Source organism: Alternaria metachromatica (genome assembly GCF_023757995.1).
Source record: "Alternaria metachromatica strain BMP 0045 chromosome Unknown scaffold_38, whole genome shotgun sequence".
NCBI lineage: Eukaryota > Fungi > Ascomycota > Dothideomycetes > Pleosporales > Pleosporaceae > Alternaria > Alternaria metachromatica.
Window position 1 is genome coordinate 116,411 of NW_026055529.1, and position 21,054 is coordinate 137,464.

General features: G+C 45.1%; 2 protein-coding genes across 2 annotated transcripts; one reads left to right on the forward strand and one right to left on the reverse strand.

Annotated features, from left to right (window-relative positions):
- Window positions 1-1,452: 1,452 nt before the first annotated feature.
- J4E83_009909 (uncharacterized protein) lies at window positions 1,453-10,947 on the forward strand (the record flags this gene model as incomplete). Its single annotated transcript, XM_049336793.1, has 3 exons — window positions 1,453-7,772; window positions 7,829-8,042; window positions 8,107-10,947. The coding sequence occupies 3 exons, from the start codon at window positions 1,453-1,455 to the stop codon at window positions 10,945-10,947; spliced, it is 9,375 nt and encodes a 3,124-aa protein (XP_049184075.1).
- A 703-nt stretch (window positions 10,948-11,650) lies between these two features.
- On the reverse strand, window positions 11,651-12,532 carry J4E83_009910 (uncharacterized protein; the record flags this gene model as incomplete). The annotated part of the gene is made up of 3 exons (XM_049336794.1): window positions 11,651-12,015; window positions 12,063-12,207; window positions 12,272-12,532. The coding sequence occupies 3 exons, from the start codon at window positions 12,530-12,532 to the stop codon at window positions 11,651-11,653; spliced, it is 771 nt and encodes a 256-aa protein (XP_049184076.1).
- Between the last annotated feature and the right edge of the window lie 8,522 nt (window positions 12,533-21,054).

Consider the following 21,054-nt stretch of genomic DNA (forward strand, 5'->3'; position numbering starts at 1 on the left):
ACCAATGGGCGAATGTTGATGGTTATGAGGAATTTCGGACGGATATAACCATCCGCCTGCGCGGCTCAAATACATCTGGATGCATATTGATCCAGCGCACCTGAATCTCCCGGATACCGGGGGTGTTGCCCATTGAGGAAGAAGGAAGGGCCGTATGCATGTCCAGCACGTAAACTATGCAGTAGATCGCAAGCGAAGCAGTCGTGCCGCCCGTGTGTACGAGGTGGGCCTTCGCAAATAGTCTAGACACCGGGGCATACACCAGGGCAGACTCCAGAACCTGGACCTCATGAGCAAGCCGCAATGCAGCAAAAAAAAGGACGTACGAGAACTCATGGGCCAAACGCGATGGGCGGTTGAAGAGGCAAGGGATGCAAGGATGAGAATACGCGCTGTACGGCGCGGGCGAGCTCAAAAACACCCCTCATCCTCCGATGATCATTTAGCGCGGATGCCAAGGCTGACGACGTTTGTAGGCTCGATCCCGAGGTTGCTCTTACCTAGGTAACGACACATCAACGCTTCGCTCTTCGCATGCGAACATCCATTCTCTTGGTCTCGAATACTGACGCTCCATCATCACTGCACGCATCAATTCCATGACAATGTCAACGAGGCATAGCAGACGCGTCTTGCGCGGCCCAGCTTCGCCGCAACGCGTGACGTCACAGCCTTGAGCGGGCATATGTCTTTCAGATGATGGCCATCAACAACAGAAGGAGGCTGGATTATGCAACAGACAAAAATTGAGGGAGGCCTCTGGGGAATTGTATTCGGCGTCGAATCAGCCTGGGACTGTTGCCTTGCGCATCCTGGGTTTGTACTACACGCACGCGCCACACAGCCACACTATTGGGCCATTCACTGAGCGGAATGGCGCGTGGTCTTCCAATGCATGAAGCAGAAGAACATATCAGATATGGCGTGGACTTTTCAGTGTACTCAGCCTTGTTTTTTTGCAGACAGCGACGCCCATGTCGCGGCGAAGTGATGAGGCGGTGGGCAATCGCTGCGCAGCCCTGGAGTGCTCAAGTGAAGGTGAAGTCTGTTTGCCTGTTTAAGACAACAACAACGCGCACAGTCGAATTTCACCTCTTTCAAGCGAGCATTTTTCTTGCGTCGTACAGAGATTTCGTCCACCGTCTTTCGTCTTTTCCCCCACCTTAGACTACCGCTCTCGCTACCACGACACCACACTTTCTCCTCATCGTTTTTGGTCGCGACTGTTGCTATCCCATCTTTGCTACTGGGTTAACACCCTGAATGTTATTCTGCATTCTGAATAGACAGACCGGATAGCTGAGCCCATTAGGTACGTGGGGTCCGTCGCGCCTGCAGCGCAAGTGCTACTCGCACAGCAGATACCTATACCCTGAAACATGCTCCTTTTCAGGCAAGGTTACACAAGCTGACTCATCTATCATATAGTGTACTCACTGTGGTGTCTACACCATGGCGTCGGCAGCGGCTACGGCCTACGCCTATCACCATTTGGTACTTCCTCCGAAGCTCCCGCAGCAGGACGACCGCAACGCCGCGCACGACTTGACTCTTGTCGATATCGCCATTCACGCCCTTGAGTCTCTGAAACCCTTTGTCAACAGCGAGCATGTCGGCTCAGTCGAAGTCGCCGTCATAACAGTCAAAAATCTTCGCAGGTGCCGGGACCGCCACGGCAATAACTGTGAAGGTCAAGTTCAAGACGTTCTTGCCAATGTCGCAAACGGCGTCGCTACTGGTAAAGTTCCACTGGAGATTAAAGAGCAGAATGCCGGGATTCTTATCAGCCGATCTTCAGACAACTTGGTCTTCGAGTTCTTCGAGCTTTCTCCTACGAACGAGGCGGCTATGCATCCAGGCCGACTAGTACGAGAGTTCCCTGCCCATGCATCACAGATACCTATCGGAAAGGTCAACCCCGATCTTATCGAATCGATCTCCAGGACCATAGCTACAATGACGACCCAGACAGCTCCTGGCTTCCAGCCCAAGATAACCAAAAACAACAAGAGCATGGACGAACAGCGCGACACGACGCATCCCGGCATGACAACCGACTTCTTTTCGAACCTTATCGCTGCTTTCGGTGAGCCGACAGATGTACGCCATAGCACGAAATATACCCGGGAAGAGGTTCTTTGGAATGACTGCTTTGCACCATGGCGACGGTCCCCATTATGGCTCTTATTACGCGTATCGCTACATCTACTGTTCTCCCGACAAGCACCTTCCAGTCTCCATGCCGACGGTCTGTACAAAGCCTTCATGATCTTTATGCTATCACGATTACTCGATCTGGGGAAACAGCACTGGAAAGATATGGGTAGCGAGGCGATTCATATCACATTAGCCAAGTTATCCCGACGGCTACGCAAGTTCGAGCTTCTCAAGCAAGAAGGGTACCTACAGCCAGGCTGGGCACAACATATTCATGACCGGATGCTTAACGCCCACAAATTCATCAACCAGCACTGGCAGGATCAGATCGACAACTCTCAGGCCAATATCGACTTCAGCACCGTTGCCCAGCTCAAGCCTAAGGCCGATGTCGACATGAAACTCTCCGGGTTAGATGCATTCTTGTTGGCGGTCACGTCTCGTCAGCGAGAAGTCTCGTCGTCTACCTTCACTCCCACTTCCGGGTATCCATCTTATCCAGCTACTCAATTACCGGAAAGCATAAAGTCGTTCGGTTCTCATGAAGACAAATACTTCCGCCTAGCCGCTTTCGAGAAGTGGGTCGAGCATCATCTTGTTGACTGGTACACTTCACATCTCCACGATGGAGATGCATGCGGGAGTCTACGTACAATCATGACTAGCTACTATGACGTTGCTAGTAGCACCTATGCTGGAGTGCCTATCGGCCTATCTATCATGTATCTGACGCTTACTGGGCTTTGGATCGCATGCGACCGGATCGCATGCACGATATATCCCATGCTGCTTGATTATGATCCTGAGGTCGATCTGGCCGAGTTTCAATGCCTTACGCTTCCCCTCAAGAGCCACCTGAACCGCTTGGACGCTTCAGAGCGCTATGTACGAATGCGACAGGCCACAGCGGTGAAAGGAAGACCTTCTGTCTATCGAAGGTTTGGAGACCCTGACTCGTTCTCTGTCCGATACTTTGATCGGTGCGAGACTCTTCAGGCTACATTATCAGATATCGAACTTGATGCCGCTGCCAAGCGCAAGCGGAAGTGTAAAGAGCTGGCAGATCTCAAGCTACAGTATCAGCAGTACATGGACCAGTACAATAGCAACGTATGTGAGGAGGTATGGGAGATCTACAATCGCAGACACGGCTACAGACGAAAGGTCCACTCCAACAACTGCAGCAGATGTGCAGCGAAGGCCAAGGCAGATTTCCTTACGATCCGGATCTACGAATGGCCAGTCTCCTCAAAAACACCTGTAGCAAAGGCTACGGTGTTTGAGTTGGCTGTACCGGATCCCTACAGCAACTGGCGCGATGCCTCAGCGCACTTCATTACCACGGTTCTCGGCTATAAGGATGCGAACCAATTACGACCGTCACACTCATACACGCTCAACAACCACCAGGATCTGTCCCATCTGCTATCCAATGGGTACCATCGACGGAGAATAGTCCCACTCTCAAATGTCAAGAGCCACACTGCCACCCACAGGAAGTTGCAGAAAGCTATTCCTCACTTGAACGATGACGATGTTTGCCTTGACAACGCTTTACAATACGCCTACTACGACGTTTCCAGCGGCATCTTCAACGCTAGCATGCCCAGTTGTACAGAAGAAGTCCCGAAGAAATGCCTATACCCCATGCCAACGCGATCAAAGGCTCTTGAACGCTTCATGTATCGCCCACCAACATCGCCCGATGGTTTACCAGCCAACGAAGTTATCGCCAGTTTGTCTGATTGTCCAATGCACTTCTCGATCGATGAGTATAAGGCTTTGGGCGCGCTACCGCTTGGGAGCAACCTTGTTCATTCGAATATTCTTGCTCAGCTAGCGATTCCATCAGTCGACTTTACAAAGATCGAGACGCAATGTATAATTCTCCAGGCTGTACATCAGGCGGGTCCGCCAAGTCAGTGCATCGAGCGGTCAGGCCACTCTATCCTTACAGAAACCTCGTTTGGCCATGCTATGCTCGCGCAGCTTGAGAGCAACTTGGGCCGCATCGAAGAAAACTGGGAATCATGGAGGGCTGCAGCAACATTCTCCTTACTCGCTCGACGAGTACTGAGCTTGACACGAGCCCAGGACGTTCGTTCTCGCGCGCTTGATTACCTTGAGACTTTGCGAGCGGTTTGCTTGAAATGGTTACGACGCTTGAAGAAGCGGGTGGCTGCCTCAACGGACGACGGCCAGCGCACAGAACTTTGGAGCCGCGCTACAGAGGTAGCGCTGCTGTGCACCTCGACCTATGATGTGGAAGAGCCTGACTTTGAGACTGTGCTTCAGCAAAAGTCGGCAATCTCAACGTTGCTTCAATCGTCTATTGTTGTGCAAGAGCACTGTAGAACCATGCAGTCGGATTTCACAGAGCTTTTCGGTATCTCACTACAGTCGTGGAAGTCATTGATGTATCGCATCCTTCCGACACTACGAAATCGCGTCCTCGAGGATGACAGCGGTCTTTCGGATGCCATCAAAGCGAATTGGGCCGCATTCGAAGAATCGAATTCCAGTAATTCTTGGTGTTCACTGAACGAGAATCGCCAAAAGCAATGGATGCTCACGACATCCGGAAATCTTCCTGTGCACTTCAACTTACTCACTGGAGAGTTGCTTGTCAATGGCCTTCCGCTCGCTCGTCTTCCTGCCGAGTACGAGCGCCACAGGATGTATGAGCCTTTGTTCCACAAATCAGCTCTGGAAGTTGTGCCAACCGATGAACTTGGGTTCAGGTTCTCTGCCAAGACTCTATACCATGGCTACAACCTTCACTTCGGAATGACGGGCCAGGATATGATCCTGTCCGCTTTCGGAAAGGGTACGAGGCGGCTTGAGTTGGTACCTTCACGTCTTTTTCAGGGCTTGTTACCTGAGTCATTTGTGACAGATGCCGTACACTGGTATGATTTCAACGCTCAAGAGCTCTTGTTTCGGCCTATGTATGCTCCCTGGTCGACTGAAGACGATGATACACGATGGCGCCTCGTACGACACGGAACGTCATGGCGGCTAGTCAACAAAGACAAGGTTATGATCTGCGTGCGTAGCCCTACAGCTCGTACCATCTCGAGCATTTTGGCGCCCCTAGAGAAACCGCTACACATGCACATGCGTCTTGTTGGTTCAGACAATACTTCTGATCTCCGCGTCGAGATAGAGCTACCGCGACTACAAATCTCGTTCGAATTTGTCGAAGCGAGTGACCATTTGCGCTCTCGCCAATTTCGCGACATGATTATCGACTCTGATCAAACCATGGGTGCCCTTGTTGGCATGCAAAGCCGGTTGATATTGAGGTCAGCGGAAGGTCGGCGAATGATGATCATTCCGGAAGGATCAGTCGGTTTCGCGAAGGGAGATCTACACCATCCTGAGGTCAGAATTCTAGAAGACTCGGCAACTCGGATTCGCGCTTATGACATCGACGAGACTCTTGGCCAGATAACTGGAGATGGAAGCCTGCGAAGCCGCCTGATCTTGTGCTACATGCACGCGCTAACGTCTCACTGCCTACCCGATCCTCTGACTGGATGTACCGGCACTGAGTCAGCTATCTCAATTCTGGGATCGGCAGCTGTGGGATCGATCGACCTTCTCGCACCAGAAGATATAGATCTTCTGACCTGTCTGGCAAATCTCTCGGCTACGAGATCGTTTTATCCCGAGAACCTGAAAGTAATGCAGCGTACGAAGTGGGATACGAGTCTCCCATCGCTATCGCAACATACTTCTTTGCGGTCTCTCGTATTGAGCCTATTACATCAGGTTGGGAGGATGCAATTCTTCTACCCTGACAAACACAATGACTTCGAGTTGATCAGAAAAACCCAGAAGAAATTGATGTCGTCTTCAACTGCCTATTTGGATGAGCGAGCTTCAATTCGCACTGCCACGTTCCACGTCGCCGGCTTTGGTGCAGAGCACTTCAGCTCTGCAGAAGACTCGTATTACGACCGGCGAGACGTCCAATTACATTCCAAGAGAGGAGCTCAGTCTCATACGACAGCCAAGCTAATGCTACGGGATCGATTCAGCCTTCACGGCCCTATCACAGACCTCAAAGTCAGGCTTCTCCAACAGCACTTCAAACATGCTACCATCCTCGGAGTGAATCGTTCCTTCGATCCTGTAAGTCTCCGATACGATTCAAAGTGGCTGGACGATGCATCAAAAGCAATCATAGAGCAATGGTGCACTCTACAACCAGGTCTAGCTGGCGTGTCTACCAGCAGCAAAAACAGATACGACATAATCACATGGCTGTCCACGATGGCATACGGAACATCGGATATGAATGTCATACAGGCTTTTGCCGCATTCTATATCTCACAGGATTTCTCCACAGTACAACCACCTGCTGCTTCAACGTTCGAATTAGCGAAGGGACATGTCTTTCACCAAACCACGATTGAGAACATCCTTCATAACAACGCCAAGCCATTCGAAGATTCTCGTGAAGCGATGTCACCAAAGTCGGCATCAGAGACTGAAGAGCAGCATCACAACAGAATGAACTCCTTGTTTCGACAACGGAAGAATAGTGCGATCCAGAACTTCGTGAGCGGCTTGAAGAAGCAGTGGCCAATTCAGGTTCCTACATTACCGCAGGCGGCTGCAATTGACACGTATGTCAATGTTTCCGATGCAATGGTCACTATCCGGAATCACTTTTACAGCTGGTACGATAACCACTTATTCATGGAATACCTCGGCAAATTGTCAACGATCATGGCACGACAGGTGGCGTCGCCGGTTGTGGCACCACAGCATATCCTCACCTCGCCGCCAAAGCAGCCTCAGCTCAGCGACTCCACTCGGCATCTCAGCGTCCTGGATGTGTTCGCTTTAAGGCCATCTCGGTCCATCGAAACCCTCTCACTAACAGCTCCTTCCGAGCCTGCCGTTACGGTCGCCAAAGGACATCTGCCTGAGAAGCATTCGGAGGTGAATGAAAGGCTTGAGGAACTTTGTCGAAGAAACATGGTCTACGCCACCTCCAAGTGTGAGCGAGAGTACGTTGAGAATCTACGATCAAGCTGCGATGCCCTCAACTCGTTTGTCAACAGCGATGTCATGCATGACGAGTTAGTTGCAGATGTTCAAGCTCTGCTGCACGACTACCTCAGCAAGTGCCAGAACCATCTCGAGACCTTCAACTCCGCATTGAAGGAGCTTTTTAGCCACCAAGTCGCCTTTCAAACACAGCTGTCGCCACGATTATGTACAAAGTTCTGGCTCGGTCAACTACACAGAGACCGATTCGACACACTATCGTCTGCCTGGAAAGAAATTGTCATTCAGTATGCGCTCGCTATCACCAATCTACAACGCGCTCAGCGGCTACTCCGCTTATCCAAGAAGCCGGTCGATCTCGTGGAGGAGCTCCGCCATGTTGGACATAGCAATTGGGATGTGCATCAATACCCAGAGACTCTTCTCATCGAGGCTGAGAGCGGAATTCTTGTACGAGCCGAACAGGAGTTTATTGCTAGCCAGATGCGTTCGCCAAAAGATGGCTGGAATATCGTGCTTCAACTGCTCATGGGCGGTGGCAAGAGCTCAACTATTCTTCCCATACTGAGTGCTTTTCATGGAGACAGGAAGAAGTAAGTGTCTCTAAGCCCAACCGATCGGACGACAGCATACTAATATTAGAAACTAGGCTTGTCCGAGTGGTCATCGCAAAACCCCAGAGCCGGCAGATGCTGCAAATGCTGGTCGCTAAGCTTGGTGGTCTCTTGAACCGAAAAGTTTATCAGATGCCCTTCTCACGCAACCTCCGACTTAATGCTCAAGATGCCGTCACCATCCGCGAGATCTACGAAGAATGCATTCGCGAGCGCGGTGTATTACTGATTCAACCGGAGCATATCCTGGTAAGTCATGGCTATACGAAAGGCATATGAGACACATACTGACTTCGTACCTCTACCCCTACAGTCTTTCAAGCTGATGGCAGTGGAATGTGTTCTCATTGATCAGCCAGAAACCGCTCGGAAACTGCTAGCAACTCAGCAATGGTTCGACGACGTGTCATGCGACTGTATCGATGAGAGTGATGAGAACTTCTCGACGAAGTTTGAGCTCATCTACACGATGGGCAGTCAGAGTTCTATAGAATACGCTCCAGAGCGATGGTTGATCATTCAGGATCTTCTAGCGCTAATCCCCCCTGTGGCGAAGCAGGTCAAGGAGATCCATCCCGAGGCGATCGATATAGAAGGCGATGGCGACGGGCGGTACCCCAGGATTAGGTTCCTACGACCTGACGCTGCCGATCTGGCTTTGCGTCTACTCGCGACAAAGGTCGTTGAATCAGGCGTAGGAAGTCCATCTCGTTCGCAGTCTCCCACCATGCAGGCCGCGATACTGCGCTACATATCCGTAACGGAGCTGGAACCTCGTGAGATCGAGAAAGTCGAACACAGCAAATTTTGGACCGAGACGACTAAGCCGGCACTACTACTTCTGCGCGGGCTATTTGCAGGGGGCGTGCTGAACTTTGTGTTCTCGCAGAAGCGATACCGCGTCAACTTTGGTCTCGACAACACACGCATTCCAGCCACTCGACTAGCCGTACCATATCGCAGCAAGGACTCTCCTTCACCTAGGAGTGAATACTCACACCCTGACGTTCTGATTTTGTTGAGCTTGTTATCTTGGTACTACGAGGGTCTTAAGAACGAGGACCTGTTCGATACCTTGATTCATCTGTTGAAGTCCGATCAAGCAACCATTCACTTCGACGAGTTCGTCAGCACCGCGTCTTCAAGTCTACCCGAGGCCTTCAGACAGCTCTCTGGCTTCTCCATACGCGATGAGCATCAGTGCGTTGAGGAGGTATTCCCAGGTTTACGGCATTCCAAGAAGGCTGTCGACTATTTCGTCTCTCATCTCGTGTTCCCCAAGGAACTGAAGCAGTTCCCTTTAAAGCTCAGTGCGAGTGGATGGGATTTGGCGATCCAGAAACCGAATCCCACGACCGGCTTCTCGGGAACAAACGATACCCGGCATCTTCTTCCACTCAACATGCACCAACTTGATCTGCCGAGCCAACAACACACCAACGCTCGGGTCTTGTCATATCTGTTGATGGATGAGACTTCTGTGGCCCATTTACCCACACGCGCCATCGGTAGTACAAGCAGTAAAGATGGACAGCATCTTCTTGCTTTCATCGAGGGGTTACATCCAGACATAAGAGTTATACTGGACTGCGGCGCATCAATCCTTGATATGAACAACCGAGAGGTGGCTGAAGCCTGGCTGAAGCTACGAGGCAACGACGTCGCAGCCGTGGTATACTTTGAGGACGAGGAACTGTCTGTCCTAGATCGCTCTTCCAAGATCGAATCCTTCCAGACATCTCCATACGCGAAGATGCTAGATTCGTGTGTCGTCTACTTGGACGAGAGCCATACACGGGGAACAGACATACCAGGATTACCGCGACACTATCGGGCTGCCCTGACGTTAGGCAGTCAACTGACCAAGGATCGCCTCACACAAGCAGCTATGCGACTACGAAAGCTCGGTAATGGCCAATCGGTGTGCTTTGTCGTACCCGGGGAGATACGTACCAAGATCTACGAACGAAACGGCAAACCGCCCGGTACCCCAATCGACGTTTATGAGGTACTGGCGTGGGCGATAGGCGAGACCTGGTCTGATATCAAACGTTCGCTCCCACCGTGGGCTGTGCAGGGGAACCGATCCGAGAGGCACAAGCACTTGTTGCTGGACGGTGCCAACACGACCAAAGGAACAGCGGAAGAGTTCCTAGAAGAGGAAGCAGCAAGCCTGGAGACTCGATACAAGCCACGCGAGCCAGATAACGATGGCTCCAAACACCTCCAGGATTGGGACGAATCTAATAAGAACATCTTCAAGATCGTATCGCGGTGCCGTGATTTCGAAGCCATGGGCTTTGGTTCAGCTGCACTATCGGAGGAGCAGGAACGTGAACTCGCCCCGGAGATCGAAGAGGAGCGCCAAATCGAGCGCCCACCACGCCTGAAGGCTCATCCACATAACTTTCACCCAGACCTCAAGCGTCTCATCGATACAGGAGAATTTTGCGTCAGTTCAGAAGCATGGGGACCGGCCTTCGAATCCCTCTGCACCACGAGCGCTGCCAAAGATGTTGATCTGAGCAAATTCCCTGACGACTTGCTGATCACAGCGGACTTCATACACACTGTTCAAGTTCCTCCAGGATCGACCCGCGCGTCCTTCGTATCCGACTCGTACCAGCGACCTGTACAATTCGTACTTTCTGTCCATCGCCAGGGAACTGTTAGCAACCTCATCATTGTGAGTCCCTTCGAGGCCAACCAGTTGCTACCTCTCCTGCGCCAGTCGAAGACAGTCTGCCTGCATATCTTCGCGCCGCGTTCCAATGCCAGCTACGCATCGGTCGATGATCTCATGCTATATAATGTCGGCCGCAACTTCTTGCCTGGTTCAGTCTCGCGTAGCTTGACGATGCAGCTGAATCTCTTCGCCGGGAGCCTCTATCTACGATCGCTGTCGGAGTACGCCGAGATCTGTGACTATCTTGGTCTTCTAAAGGGAACAGCGAAAGACGGTCAGGAAGTCTATGCAGATGGCTTCATTGATCCGCCAGCTGGGATCTGGGGGCTGCAGAAGTCTCCTGTGCCCTTCCTGCGAGCGCTACTCATGAAGATCCGGCGGGAAGGAGAAGGCGTCGAGAAGACCCATCTGGGTAGGATGCTAAGCGGAGTTCGGCTGGAGGAGAGCGACTTTGTGGTGGAAGAGTAGTTGGCTATTTTGACGGTTGGTGACGATCTAGAGACGAAGATTGGATGAGAGAGAAAGGATGTTACACGAAGAGGCGGTAATGACATCGGCACAGCTCTACACCACGGTTAGAAGCACTGTCGGTGTGTCAGCAAGTAGTAGATACAATGCACCTTTGTGGTATAATCTCTTTGGCATAATCGCGTGATGCTTCCGCCTTTTTCGAGGTGTCGCGCGTCGCGTTTCGCGTGTCGCCTCGGTATTGCCATCGCCCCATTGAGACTAGCGCGCCCACGTCATCAGCACCAGCCCTGGAAGAGTTCAGGAGTCCCTGTCATTTGCTGCATATACGCCATTAAATCATAACATCTATACAAGTCTCGTTGTTGTGTATGCGTCTACCTCAATGATGCTGCTAATTACATCTTTGTAGAGTGCGACACGAATTACACCTACTACTACAGCAGTGCGCGCGATTCGCGACTTCCGGACTCAACACCACACCCATACAATCAGGCATCACTTGTCATCAAGATGTTCGTAGAGCAACCTTCTCGATTCGCGCAACTCTATGTCCCCAATATATACAAGAAAGAAGTCAATGTATGTACAATGCTTCCAGAGCCAGCACAACAGATGCACTGCATCCCCGCCATCCAATGAAATCCACCGATGTCCGCCGATTCATCCTCCACATGTTGTTTGAAGTCTTGCTCGAGGCAACCTAACAAGAAGAGAGAGGCTCCTTGTAGATGCAGGAGTCAGAGGGGCCCTTGGAAACGCTCTCGGGCTCGCTGCCAGAAGCAACACCCTTGAACTCCTCGCAGATGACCTTGACGGAGCTGGCGCAGTTGGTAGCGTCGATAGTGGCGCTGTCGCCGAAGTTCGGGTTAATGCCAGCAAGGAGCTTGCCGTTGGAGGCCTTGACGTTCTTCATGATAACATGGCGCTCGGCGGATTGCTTGCAGTTACCGCAGGAGCGGTATAGCTTGCCAAAGGTGTCAACGGTGAAGCCGTCGATAGTGACAGTTCCAGCACCGTTCTGCTGGATGACCTTATCTTCAGCGCCGGTAGCTCCTCCACCGATCACTAGAAGGCGTTAGCTCAGTCCGGAAGTATGTGCAAACACCTCTTACCAGTTGCGTCGCCATCTTTCTTGAGAGAAAGCGCGTCCTCGCAGACAGCAGCCCACCAAACGTTCTCGATGGTGCAGCTGCCCTCGCAGTGGACACCCTCGATCTGATCCTCTCCGATAATCGCGTTCTTCAAGGTAGCGCCATCCTGCAGAGGTAGAGGTACGAAGTCAGTATATGTCTCACATGCACTTCCTACAGCCGTGACATACCTTGAGAATGAAGACCGCGTCAGAATCTCCGCCTTCGGCTTGGCCAGTGCAAGACACGCCACGACCATAGGTCTTGAGACCGCCGTCAAAGGTGCCAGTGATCTCCATGGGCTCCTTGAGCGTCTGGGAGCCCTTGGAGGCCGGGATAGGCAAGCTCGCTCGCTTGTTCAGGTTGAAGAAGTTCATGGGAGAAGGCTTGCTGGGACCGGCGGAGACGGCGACGGCGAAAGCCACGATGGCAGCAGCGACGGAGGCCTTCATGTTGATAGTTGAAAAGGTTGGAGTTGGAAAAGCTGGAGAGCTGATAAGTTATTGGAATGAAGAGAAGGACGTTGAGTTCGGCTAGCGAATGTAATGCGTCGAGCAAAGGATTGAAAGAAGATGAGAAAGCTGAAAGACTGTAAAAGACTGTTGTTGGCTCGATGGTGAGTACGGATTTCTGGGTGCGTCTCCCGCTGCATCTTATACCATCCACGGATCTGTTCCGACATCTTCTGAATGCCTGCCGTCGGGACAACTGCGGAAACTTGCAGGTTTGGCGAAATCGCATATAGATTGAACCCACACGGCTCCGCCCTACCCTCATGGGCTTTGGGCTTGGCGATTATGCTCATCTGTTTGAAACAGTCCTTGGATTCGCGAATCGTGATCCGCGCGGTCTCTACCCGTTTCGCCTTTTACGCCAAGAGCGATGCGTTTCAAAGAGGTGACCTGGAAGTTCCTCCAATGGGAGGTGTTTGTGCGCACAGCATGGAGAACAACGTAGGCGTGGAAGCTAAGCCTAATCTGCAGCATGTCAAGTGTTTTTGGTTGGAAGAAGGTTGCGGATACAGCTGTCATGTCCAGAAATCCCGTGCTCTACACCCAAAGCAAGTAGTAACGGCTGCGATATACGTTGTGTCCTCGCAACGCTCACACAGATTGATGGCAGGAGACCACGATGGTACATCTGGTGAAGTTGCGCGCGGGCATGTCCCAGCGCGAAAACATTGCACTTGAGTGGTGGAAGAAACAACCCAACACGACAATGGAGTCACAGCGCTTCTTCTGGTTGTGATCGTCGCCATCACAGTTCTTAGTATATCGAAGTTGCAAACGTGCACCAGCACAAAGAGATCGGTGCCATCGAGCCGCCTCACCAAACACGACCCCGTTCTTCACAGACCACGTCAGGCTTCGCGGAACTTTTGGTAGCGTGGTTCGAGATCCGCTTGGCATTCCCCACTACCTGGTGAAGCAAGGGGCGGGAAGCTTGTGTATCGACAGGAACAGCAAGGCTGCAGACAACCCACTGACTCAAAGTATCCACATTATGTCGTCGACATCGAATTTTCAGATATCTGGCTGCATATCTGTAACAAACATGCTGGATTGTTCAGTAAACATCGACAACCCGACGAAGGCAGCCGCCCGCCACAGCGCACCAGGACGCAGACATCACACCAGACACCGAAATGAGAGTGACATGCATGAATCAATCCTCCACGCGGCATTTTCGTACAACGCTCAGCGGTCAAGCGTTTTTTTCTTTTGGTGAAACATACCCAGCTCCGAAGTTGACCCAGTCCAGACACCCTTCGCCATCTGACACCATCATCAACAGCACGAACGGCCTGACGTCGCAGGTCTCCACGCGCTCGTTCATCTCAGGAAACATTGCTTTTGTCGTAGGAATGCATGCGACGGCTCTGAACGTCAATCACAGTGCATCCTCCTGCGAGCAATGATGACAACGCTGTACGGCAGGCAAGCCGCACTCCGTGAACGAGATCACGGAGGGGTACGTAAGCCGATCGTGGTGCGTGCCCTGCGGCTGGGGCCGTGGCTGTGGAGGCGTTGGCGCCACACTCTAATTGCAGCTTTATCGTGACGCTGCTGCGCACCTTCCGTGCTGCTTCAGTTCACACATCTCGCTGCCCCGAGCGACGAAGACGCCTGACATCCGACGCCTCCAGAATGTTCTCATTGATAGCAGCAGCAGAACACCAAAGACGGGTTAGGATTTCTCACCTCATCGCTACGCTATCCGTCCGTGCGCTGGCTAGCGCCTACCCGATATATACAACTTTTTGCCCGTCGCTCTTTTACTCTGCACCGCAAACTTTCTAGTTCAACGCACACCTAGTGTGCAAGCCGACCCTCAGTAGCCAGGAATTTGCGGTCCTTGCGCAGGTTAAGTATACCTGCACCTTATCTCTACGTCGAGATATACACCCGTCAGCCATTGCTCTTAACTGAGCACGGTGAGACAACCGACCGCTGCTTCTCTGAAATAGTCGCCAGACGCGACTGTTTTGGGTGGGTTAGTCGTCGTACTATATCTATGGTCTCCTTAGTTTATAGCATTCCTTCTCCATCCTTGCGCAGGTCAAGTATACCTGCACCTCGTCAGCTCTTAAGTGAGACGTCGAGGCCCCGTTAGCCATTGCTCTTAAGTGAGCAGGGCCGACAAACCAACCTCTACTCCTCGGGAATAGTTGCCTCCGGTGACTATATACGTCGTTTAGTCGTTGTTACTATATCTAAGGTCACCTTAGTTTATAGCATTTCTTCTTCTAGATGTCTTTCGAGACAAACTACACCGCCCTTCTCTCCTCAACAATGGAGCAAGAATCCGGGCTCTTCAATGATACGCGACCGAAGCCGTGCAACACCTGAGACTTGGGTCACATATTGTGAACTCTAGCGATTGGTAGGCAGTGGCGTATCCTCTCCACACGATTGAGAGCGCTACAGTACGTCGACTATATTTGTTCAATCCGGACGACGTGAACTTCATGCCTCGAAGAGACGCAAGACAGTTGAAGCTCTACTTCCAGCGGCACGAGTCGCTCACGACTCCCGCAATACACAACCATCTCACACGCAAACGCACTTTTGCGATCCGAGACTTTCAGGTGGGCGTGGCAGCCACATAATCGCCGTATCTACCCAATATCACATATCAAGGTCAATGTCGTCGTCAGACAGTTGTCCACATCGTCGTTTCTCCTGTCAATCCATCAATTGCCAGAACAAGCTGACTACAAACAAAATTGAACAGGGTCCAGGATTCGTCACAACGAGCTATCATTCTGAGCTACCCCCCAGCTCATCTATCCTCTCCAAGCCAACACGGCCTCGCCCACCCTCTCAAGCCCCAGGCTCAAAGTCGCTCTCCAACGGCCCTCCACAAACCCCCGTCAGACATACCACCGCGGCCTGATACGTCACACTGTCCGTACTCGTACAGTCCTTCTTCAGCTGCGCGCTTCCATAATAGCAATTACCAACCGCCGCATTCGGGGACGAGACGGTATTGATTAGCACCCCATAGTCGACCGAACGGTCACGATCCGCGTCATTCGTCGCCGCGCCACAGTCGCCAGAGAAGCTGCCCGCAGATCTGACAATGCGCATGTTAGAGGGATAACCGGGGATTTCCAAGTCGCAGAAATCGTTGTTCTTCCAGTCGTTGTGTTTGCCGGTGGAGCAGAAGTCGTCGGCGCCGAAGCCGTTTTCTTGGCCTTTGATACCTGGGGGGTGAGTGTTAGATTTGCGGGAGTGGGAAAGGCTGGAGTGACATGTACCTGCGCTGTTTCACGTCCCGATGATGTGCAGTTGGCCTGGAGTTGAGAAGGTGCCGCCGATTTCGGAGCCGGCGTATTTTCCTATGATGAAGTCGGCGTAGGTTGAGGTGGTGAAGAGGCCCAAGAGGGGAAGGAGGGAGAGCCGGGAGTTCTTCATGTTGGGTACGGGAAGTAAGCCATAAGGGTGTAGGGGGGGTCTTGGCAATAATCGGATGATAGTTTTGCTGCAAAATGCTCGTCTAACGCTAAAAATAGAAAATGTCTAGCTATAAAGGCAGTTAGAGAGTATTATTATTATGCGTAACAATAATAAGAAAATAATTATATATAAGAATATATTTAATGTTTATAAGATCTTTTATAGTAATAAAACTTAATATAAATATTTATTATAGTTATAATAAGGCTGCATAATAAATAGATAATTATTTTAGCTATTTTAAGATTATTTTAAACTAAGAGATTATTTTAAGAGCTATATATTAGCAACAAACACGCCTTTAAATATATATTATAGTATAGCAAAACCTTAAGTAAGTATAGTATTATAGTATAAAGTTATCTTAAAATAATATCTATAGTATAAGATAGTATATACATACTAAATTATTTCTACTATATATAATCTCTAAGCTCTTACTATTCTAGATATATTTCTAAACTAGTGCTTAGGCACTCTTAAGAAGTTAGACTTAGTAAGGTACCTCTAAGCTATTATAGATAACTTAGATTTTTAGCTTAATAGTATACTACCTATTACTATAGTATAGTAGCTATAAAAGAAAAGTATACGTATTTATTTTATATATAATACTTAATAATATAAGCGTATTAGTTATATAAAGATATTTTACACTAGAGCTAGATAAATATATTTACTTAAAGTTAATATAATTATAGTAAATTATATAGCTAATTAGATAGATAGTATAGAAATATATTTCTTATATATTATATCTCTAGATAGATACTACTAAATCTTCTCTATAAATATCTACTATTACTAGTATAGAACCTACGCAAATATATATTATAGACTTATACCTATACGTAAAGAGGTATTAAATAGATATAAATCTACTATATATATTATAAGCTTTACTATACGCTATAAAAGATAGTAGAATAAAATAGAAATATAATAACGCTATAATAATAACTATAGCTAGAGATTAGCCTTTACCTTCTTAAATAGTACTAGCTTTACCTTCTTCTACTTTATTACTATTACTAGAATTAAGATTATACTTACTTTCTTTATTATTACTACTTTTCTTACTATTACTAGAGTTTTACCTAACCTTATAAAGGTTACTAAATAATTTCTAACTATACTTATTATACTTATTAAGCTCTTCTAACTCTAGTATTTCTTTACGCAAAAGATCTTATATATTACTAGACTCTAGAGATATACTATCTAAGCGCTTAAGCTAAGAATCTATAGTAGAAGTTAGTTTACGCTTTAGACTTTTCTTTAACTTTAATAAGTATAGTATAATAAAGAAGTTATTATTATTATCTAGAAAAGAAATATAGTTTAACTTTAGCTCTTACTTTATACTATCTTCGCTAGCTAGTATAATAATAAATTCTTAAAGTGTTAGTATAACTATAAACTTCTTTAACTTAGCTAATCTATTCTATAGTATAATAAACCTTTTCTTATTATATTTTTTATTTATATATAGGCTTTATTTAAAATTAAGATAAAGCTTTATAAAAGTAGTAAAGTTAATAAAGATTACTAATATTAGGTTAGTAAGAGATATAAAATAAGGTAGATATATTCTTACTCTTATAGTACTAGTAAGCCTTCTTAGATAATAAAGAGACGTTTATAGTGTAAGTAAAGTAGAAGATAAACTTAAAGTTTATAATATTATAGTATTTAAAGAAATACTTATTTAGCTATAGCGTAGTAGTTAAAGTTAATAGTAATAGGTCTTACTTCTTACACTTTAGAATATATACCTAAAGATAATTAGTTAATAATCTAATAAGTAGAAAGAAGAACTTACTTTTATTTACTTATAAGTCTTATACCTCTAAGTTAAATATAGATCTACTAATTAAACCTAAGTATATAATAGTATCTTATAGTTTTTATCTATTATATTAAGCTTATTAAAATAATATATAATAGACTTTTTATAGACTTTAGCACTTATAGTTCTAAGGTAGATAAGCTAATATATAAATCTTATTAAGGTAATATAGATATTAGTAGCGTACTTCTTAGTCTCTACATTTTAGCGCTTATAAGACTACTTTTTCTTCTTTAGTCTAGAAGAGTTATTATAGTTAGAGTTATTATTATCTAATAGACTAAACGTATATATATTCTAATATATAATTAGTATTTTAGTACTTAGAAGATCTAGGTAGATATTAAAGCTTATAAAGCCTTCTTATTCTAGGTTACTAAAAGTAAATCTTATTATTAAAGTCTTATCTCTCTTTCTTACGTAGAACTCTTATTCTAGAATAAAAAGAAAAGTATTAGAAGTAGGCGTATTCTTTCTCTTTCTCTAGCTAGTAGTAGATAGTATAGGCTACTAAGTTAGAGGTTATAAATAAGAAGTTTAGGCAGAAAGCTACTAAGATATACTAGAAGGCGTTTTTTATACTTTTAACTTCTTAGACTTTTTTTACTTCTTTTATTCTAGTGTTTATAAAGAGTTAGATAATATATAAGAGTTCTAAGAGTAAGACTAATATATAGTAAATAAGAAAGGCGTAAGTAAAAGAAAAGTAAGTAGATAGATAAATAGTAAATTATTTAAATACTAGTAGTACTAATAATAATTAATTAGTAGCTAAAAGCGTAGAAAAGAAATATAGAAATAATAAAGTAGGTAAGAGTAGTAGAGGTAAGGTAGAGATAAGTTAAGATAGATAGAGGTTAGGCTATAGAGAACTTAGAGGTATCTAAGTATATACTATATATAGGCTTAGCAGCTCTACTTTAAACTTAGAATTTTTAGTCTTATACTTAGTTTATATATATAAACTATATCTCTAATACTACTACTTTAACTACTATACTATATTCTATAATATACTACTAACTACTTACTACATCTTTATTCTACTAGACAGCTTTTTATTATAGTAGTTTACTTCTATAGAAGCGCTTGTAATTAGCTTATTATTTCTACTAAATATAGACTTTTAGCGCTAGCTCTATATAATAGTATATCTAGTTTACGTCTATTATAGATGCACTATTCTAATAGATACTTCTATTACCTTCTAGAGCTACGTCTAGACTATTTAACTTTACGTAATACTATATAATTATAATAGCTATAATAGCTTAATATTTCTCTTCTCTTAAGTAATATATATACTATACGCTATATAAATAGATCTAGAACTAATTTACTAACACACTAAATAACTTAATTAACGCTTCTAATATCTATAATCTATTACGTTTAGCTACCTTAAATTTAGTTTACTAACTATACGCTCTATTTAGAGTTACCTTACTAATATATAAACTAGCTACCTAGTAGTTACTAATACTTTATAATACCTTACGTTTAGTAGCTTTAAATTTAGTTTACTAACTATAATACTACCTATTCTAGCTACTCTAAACGCTTTACCTTCTACCTTTTTAGTATATTTATAATAATAAACCTCTACTAGATCTACTCTATATAACTACCTATATACTACTATATACTAACTAGTCTTATTATATAATTATAATAGCTAACTAGATATTTTAAAAGTAGACTTTTTACATTCTTAGATATTCTTAGATATTAATAACTATTACTAACTCTAAGAACGTAAGATTTTGTAGAATTAGTATTATTACTATACTCTTAGCTATTCTAATCTATACTTTTAATAGATTAAGAACCTTTAGATTCTACCTAGATATTTTAAAAATCTAACTTTTAGAGAGTAAGTTCTAATCTATATCTATAAATATATTTCTTATAAACCTTAATCTATTTCTTATAAATCTTAATCTATTTCTTAGGCTTTATACTTTATTCTAATTCTATACCTTCTATATATTACGCTTCTACTTTCTAGCTTTTTTAGATCTACTTATAGCTCTAGTATTTTTATTTTAGACTATAGATAGTTTTTAGTTATTTTTTTTACTACTTTTAGAATATTAAACTAATTTATAAATTTTAGAAATACTATCTAGCTATACTATTTCTTAAGAAATATATAGTTCTAGCTAAATCTAATAATAGAGCTAGCGCTTTACAGCTATTCTAAGCTACTTAGAAGTAGACTAATAAGTAACTTAGAGTTTTAAGCTCTATAAGCTCTATCTAGTAGACTTCTTCTATATACTAGCTATCTAATAATCTACTAGAAGATATAGGTAGAATTAATAATTAGATAGTATAATAAGATAAAGATTTTAAGAATAATACTAGTTTAGCTAGACCTATAGAACTCTAGAATGCTATAGATCTTATTAATTAGGTAATTACAGAAGTAATATTAAGCAATTAACCTAGTAAAATTAAGAAATTAGATCTTACTAAGTCTATCTCTACTACTAGATTTAATATTAATTCTTTATTTTATTATATAATAGTAGATCTACTATAGCTCTACTCTCTAACTAGTTTTATTACTAAGATAAATAAAATACTAGACTTAGCGCGTATAATTAGAATAGTATAAGTAGTAATTAAGATAGATAATAAGCTATTTCTAAGTATTAGTAAGAAAGATAATAGTAGTAATACTACTATAGTAGCAACTATATTAATAGCTGCCTCTATACTTCTATAGTAATAAGAGGTAATATAAGATCTAAGTATAACTATCTTTTACTAATAAGAAGATTTTAATATATTACTATTTAAAACTACTTTTACTATCTTTTATAATTATAATAACGTTTTACGTAGTATATACAAAGAGCTCTATAGTATACTACTATTACTTAATCTAGTTCTAGAGAAATTATAATCTCTACTAAAGTGTATTAAAACTTTAAAGGCTACATTAAACTAGTAGCTACTCTTAGTCTTTATATAATTCTAGAAGCTTAAACTAGACTAGTTCTAACTTCTCTTGCAAGCTATATATATAGAAAAGATATTATTATTTAATATAAAGAAGCTATTCTACTATATATTATAGTCTTTAGTAATATATAACTCTAGCTATATATTTATTAGTATAAACTATTTTATTAATAACCTAACTAAGCTATAGTATTCT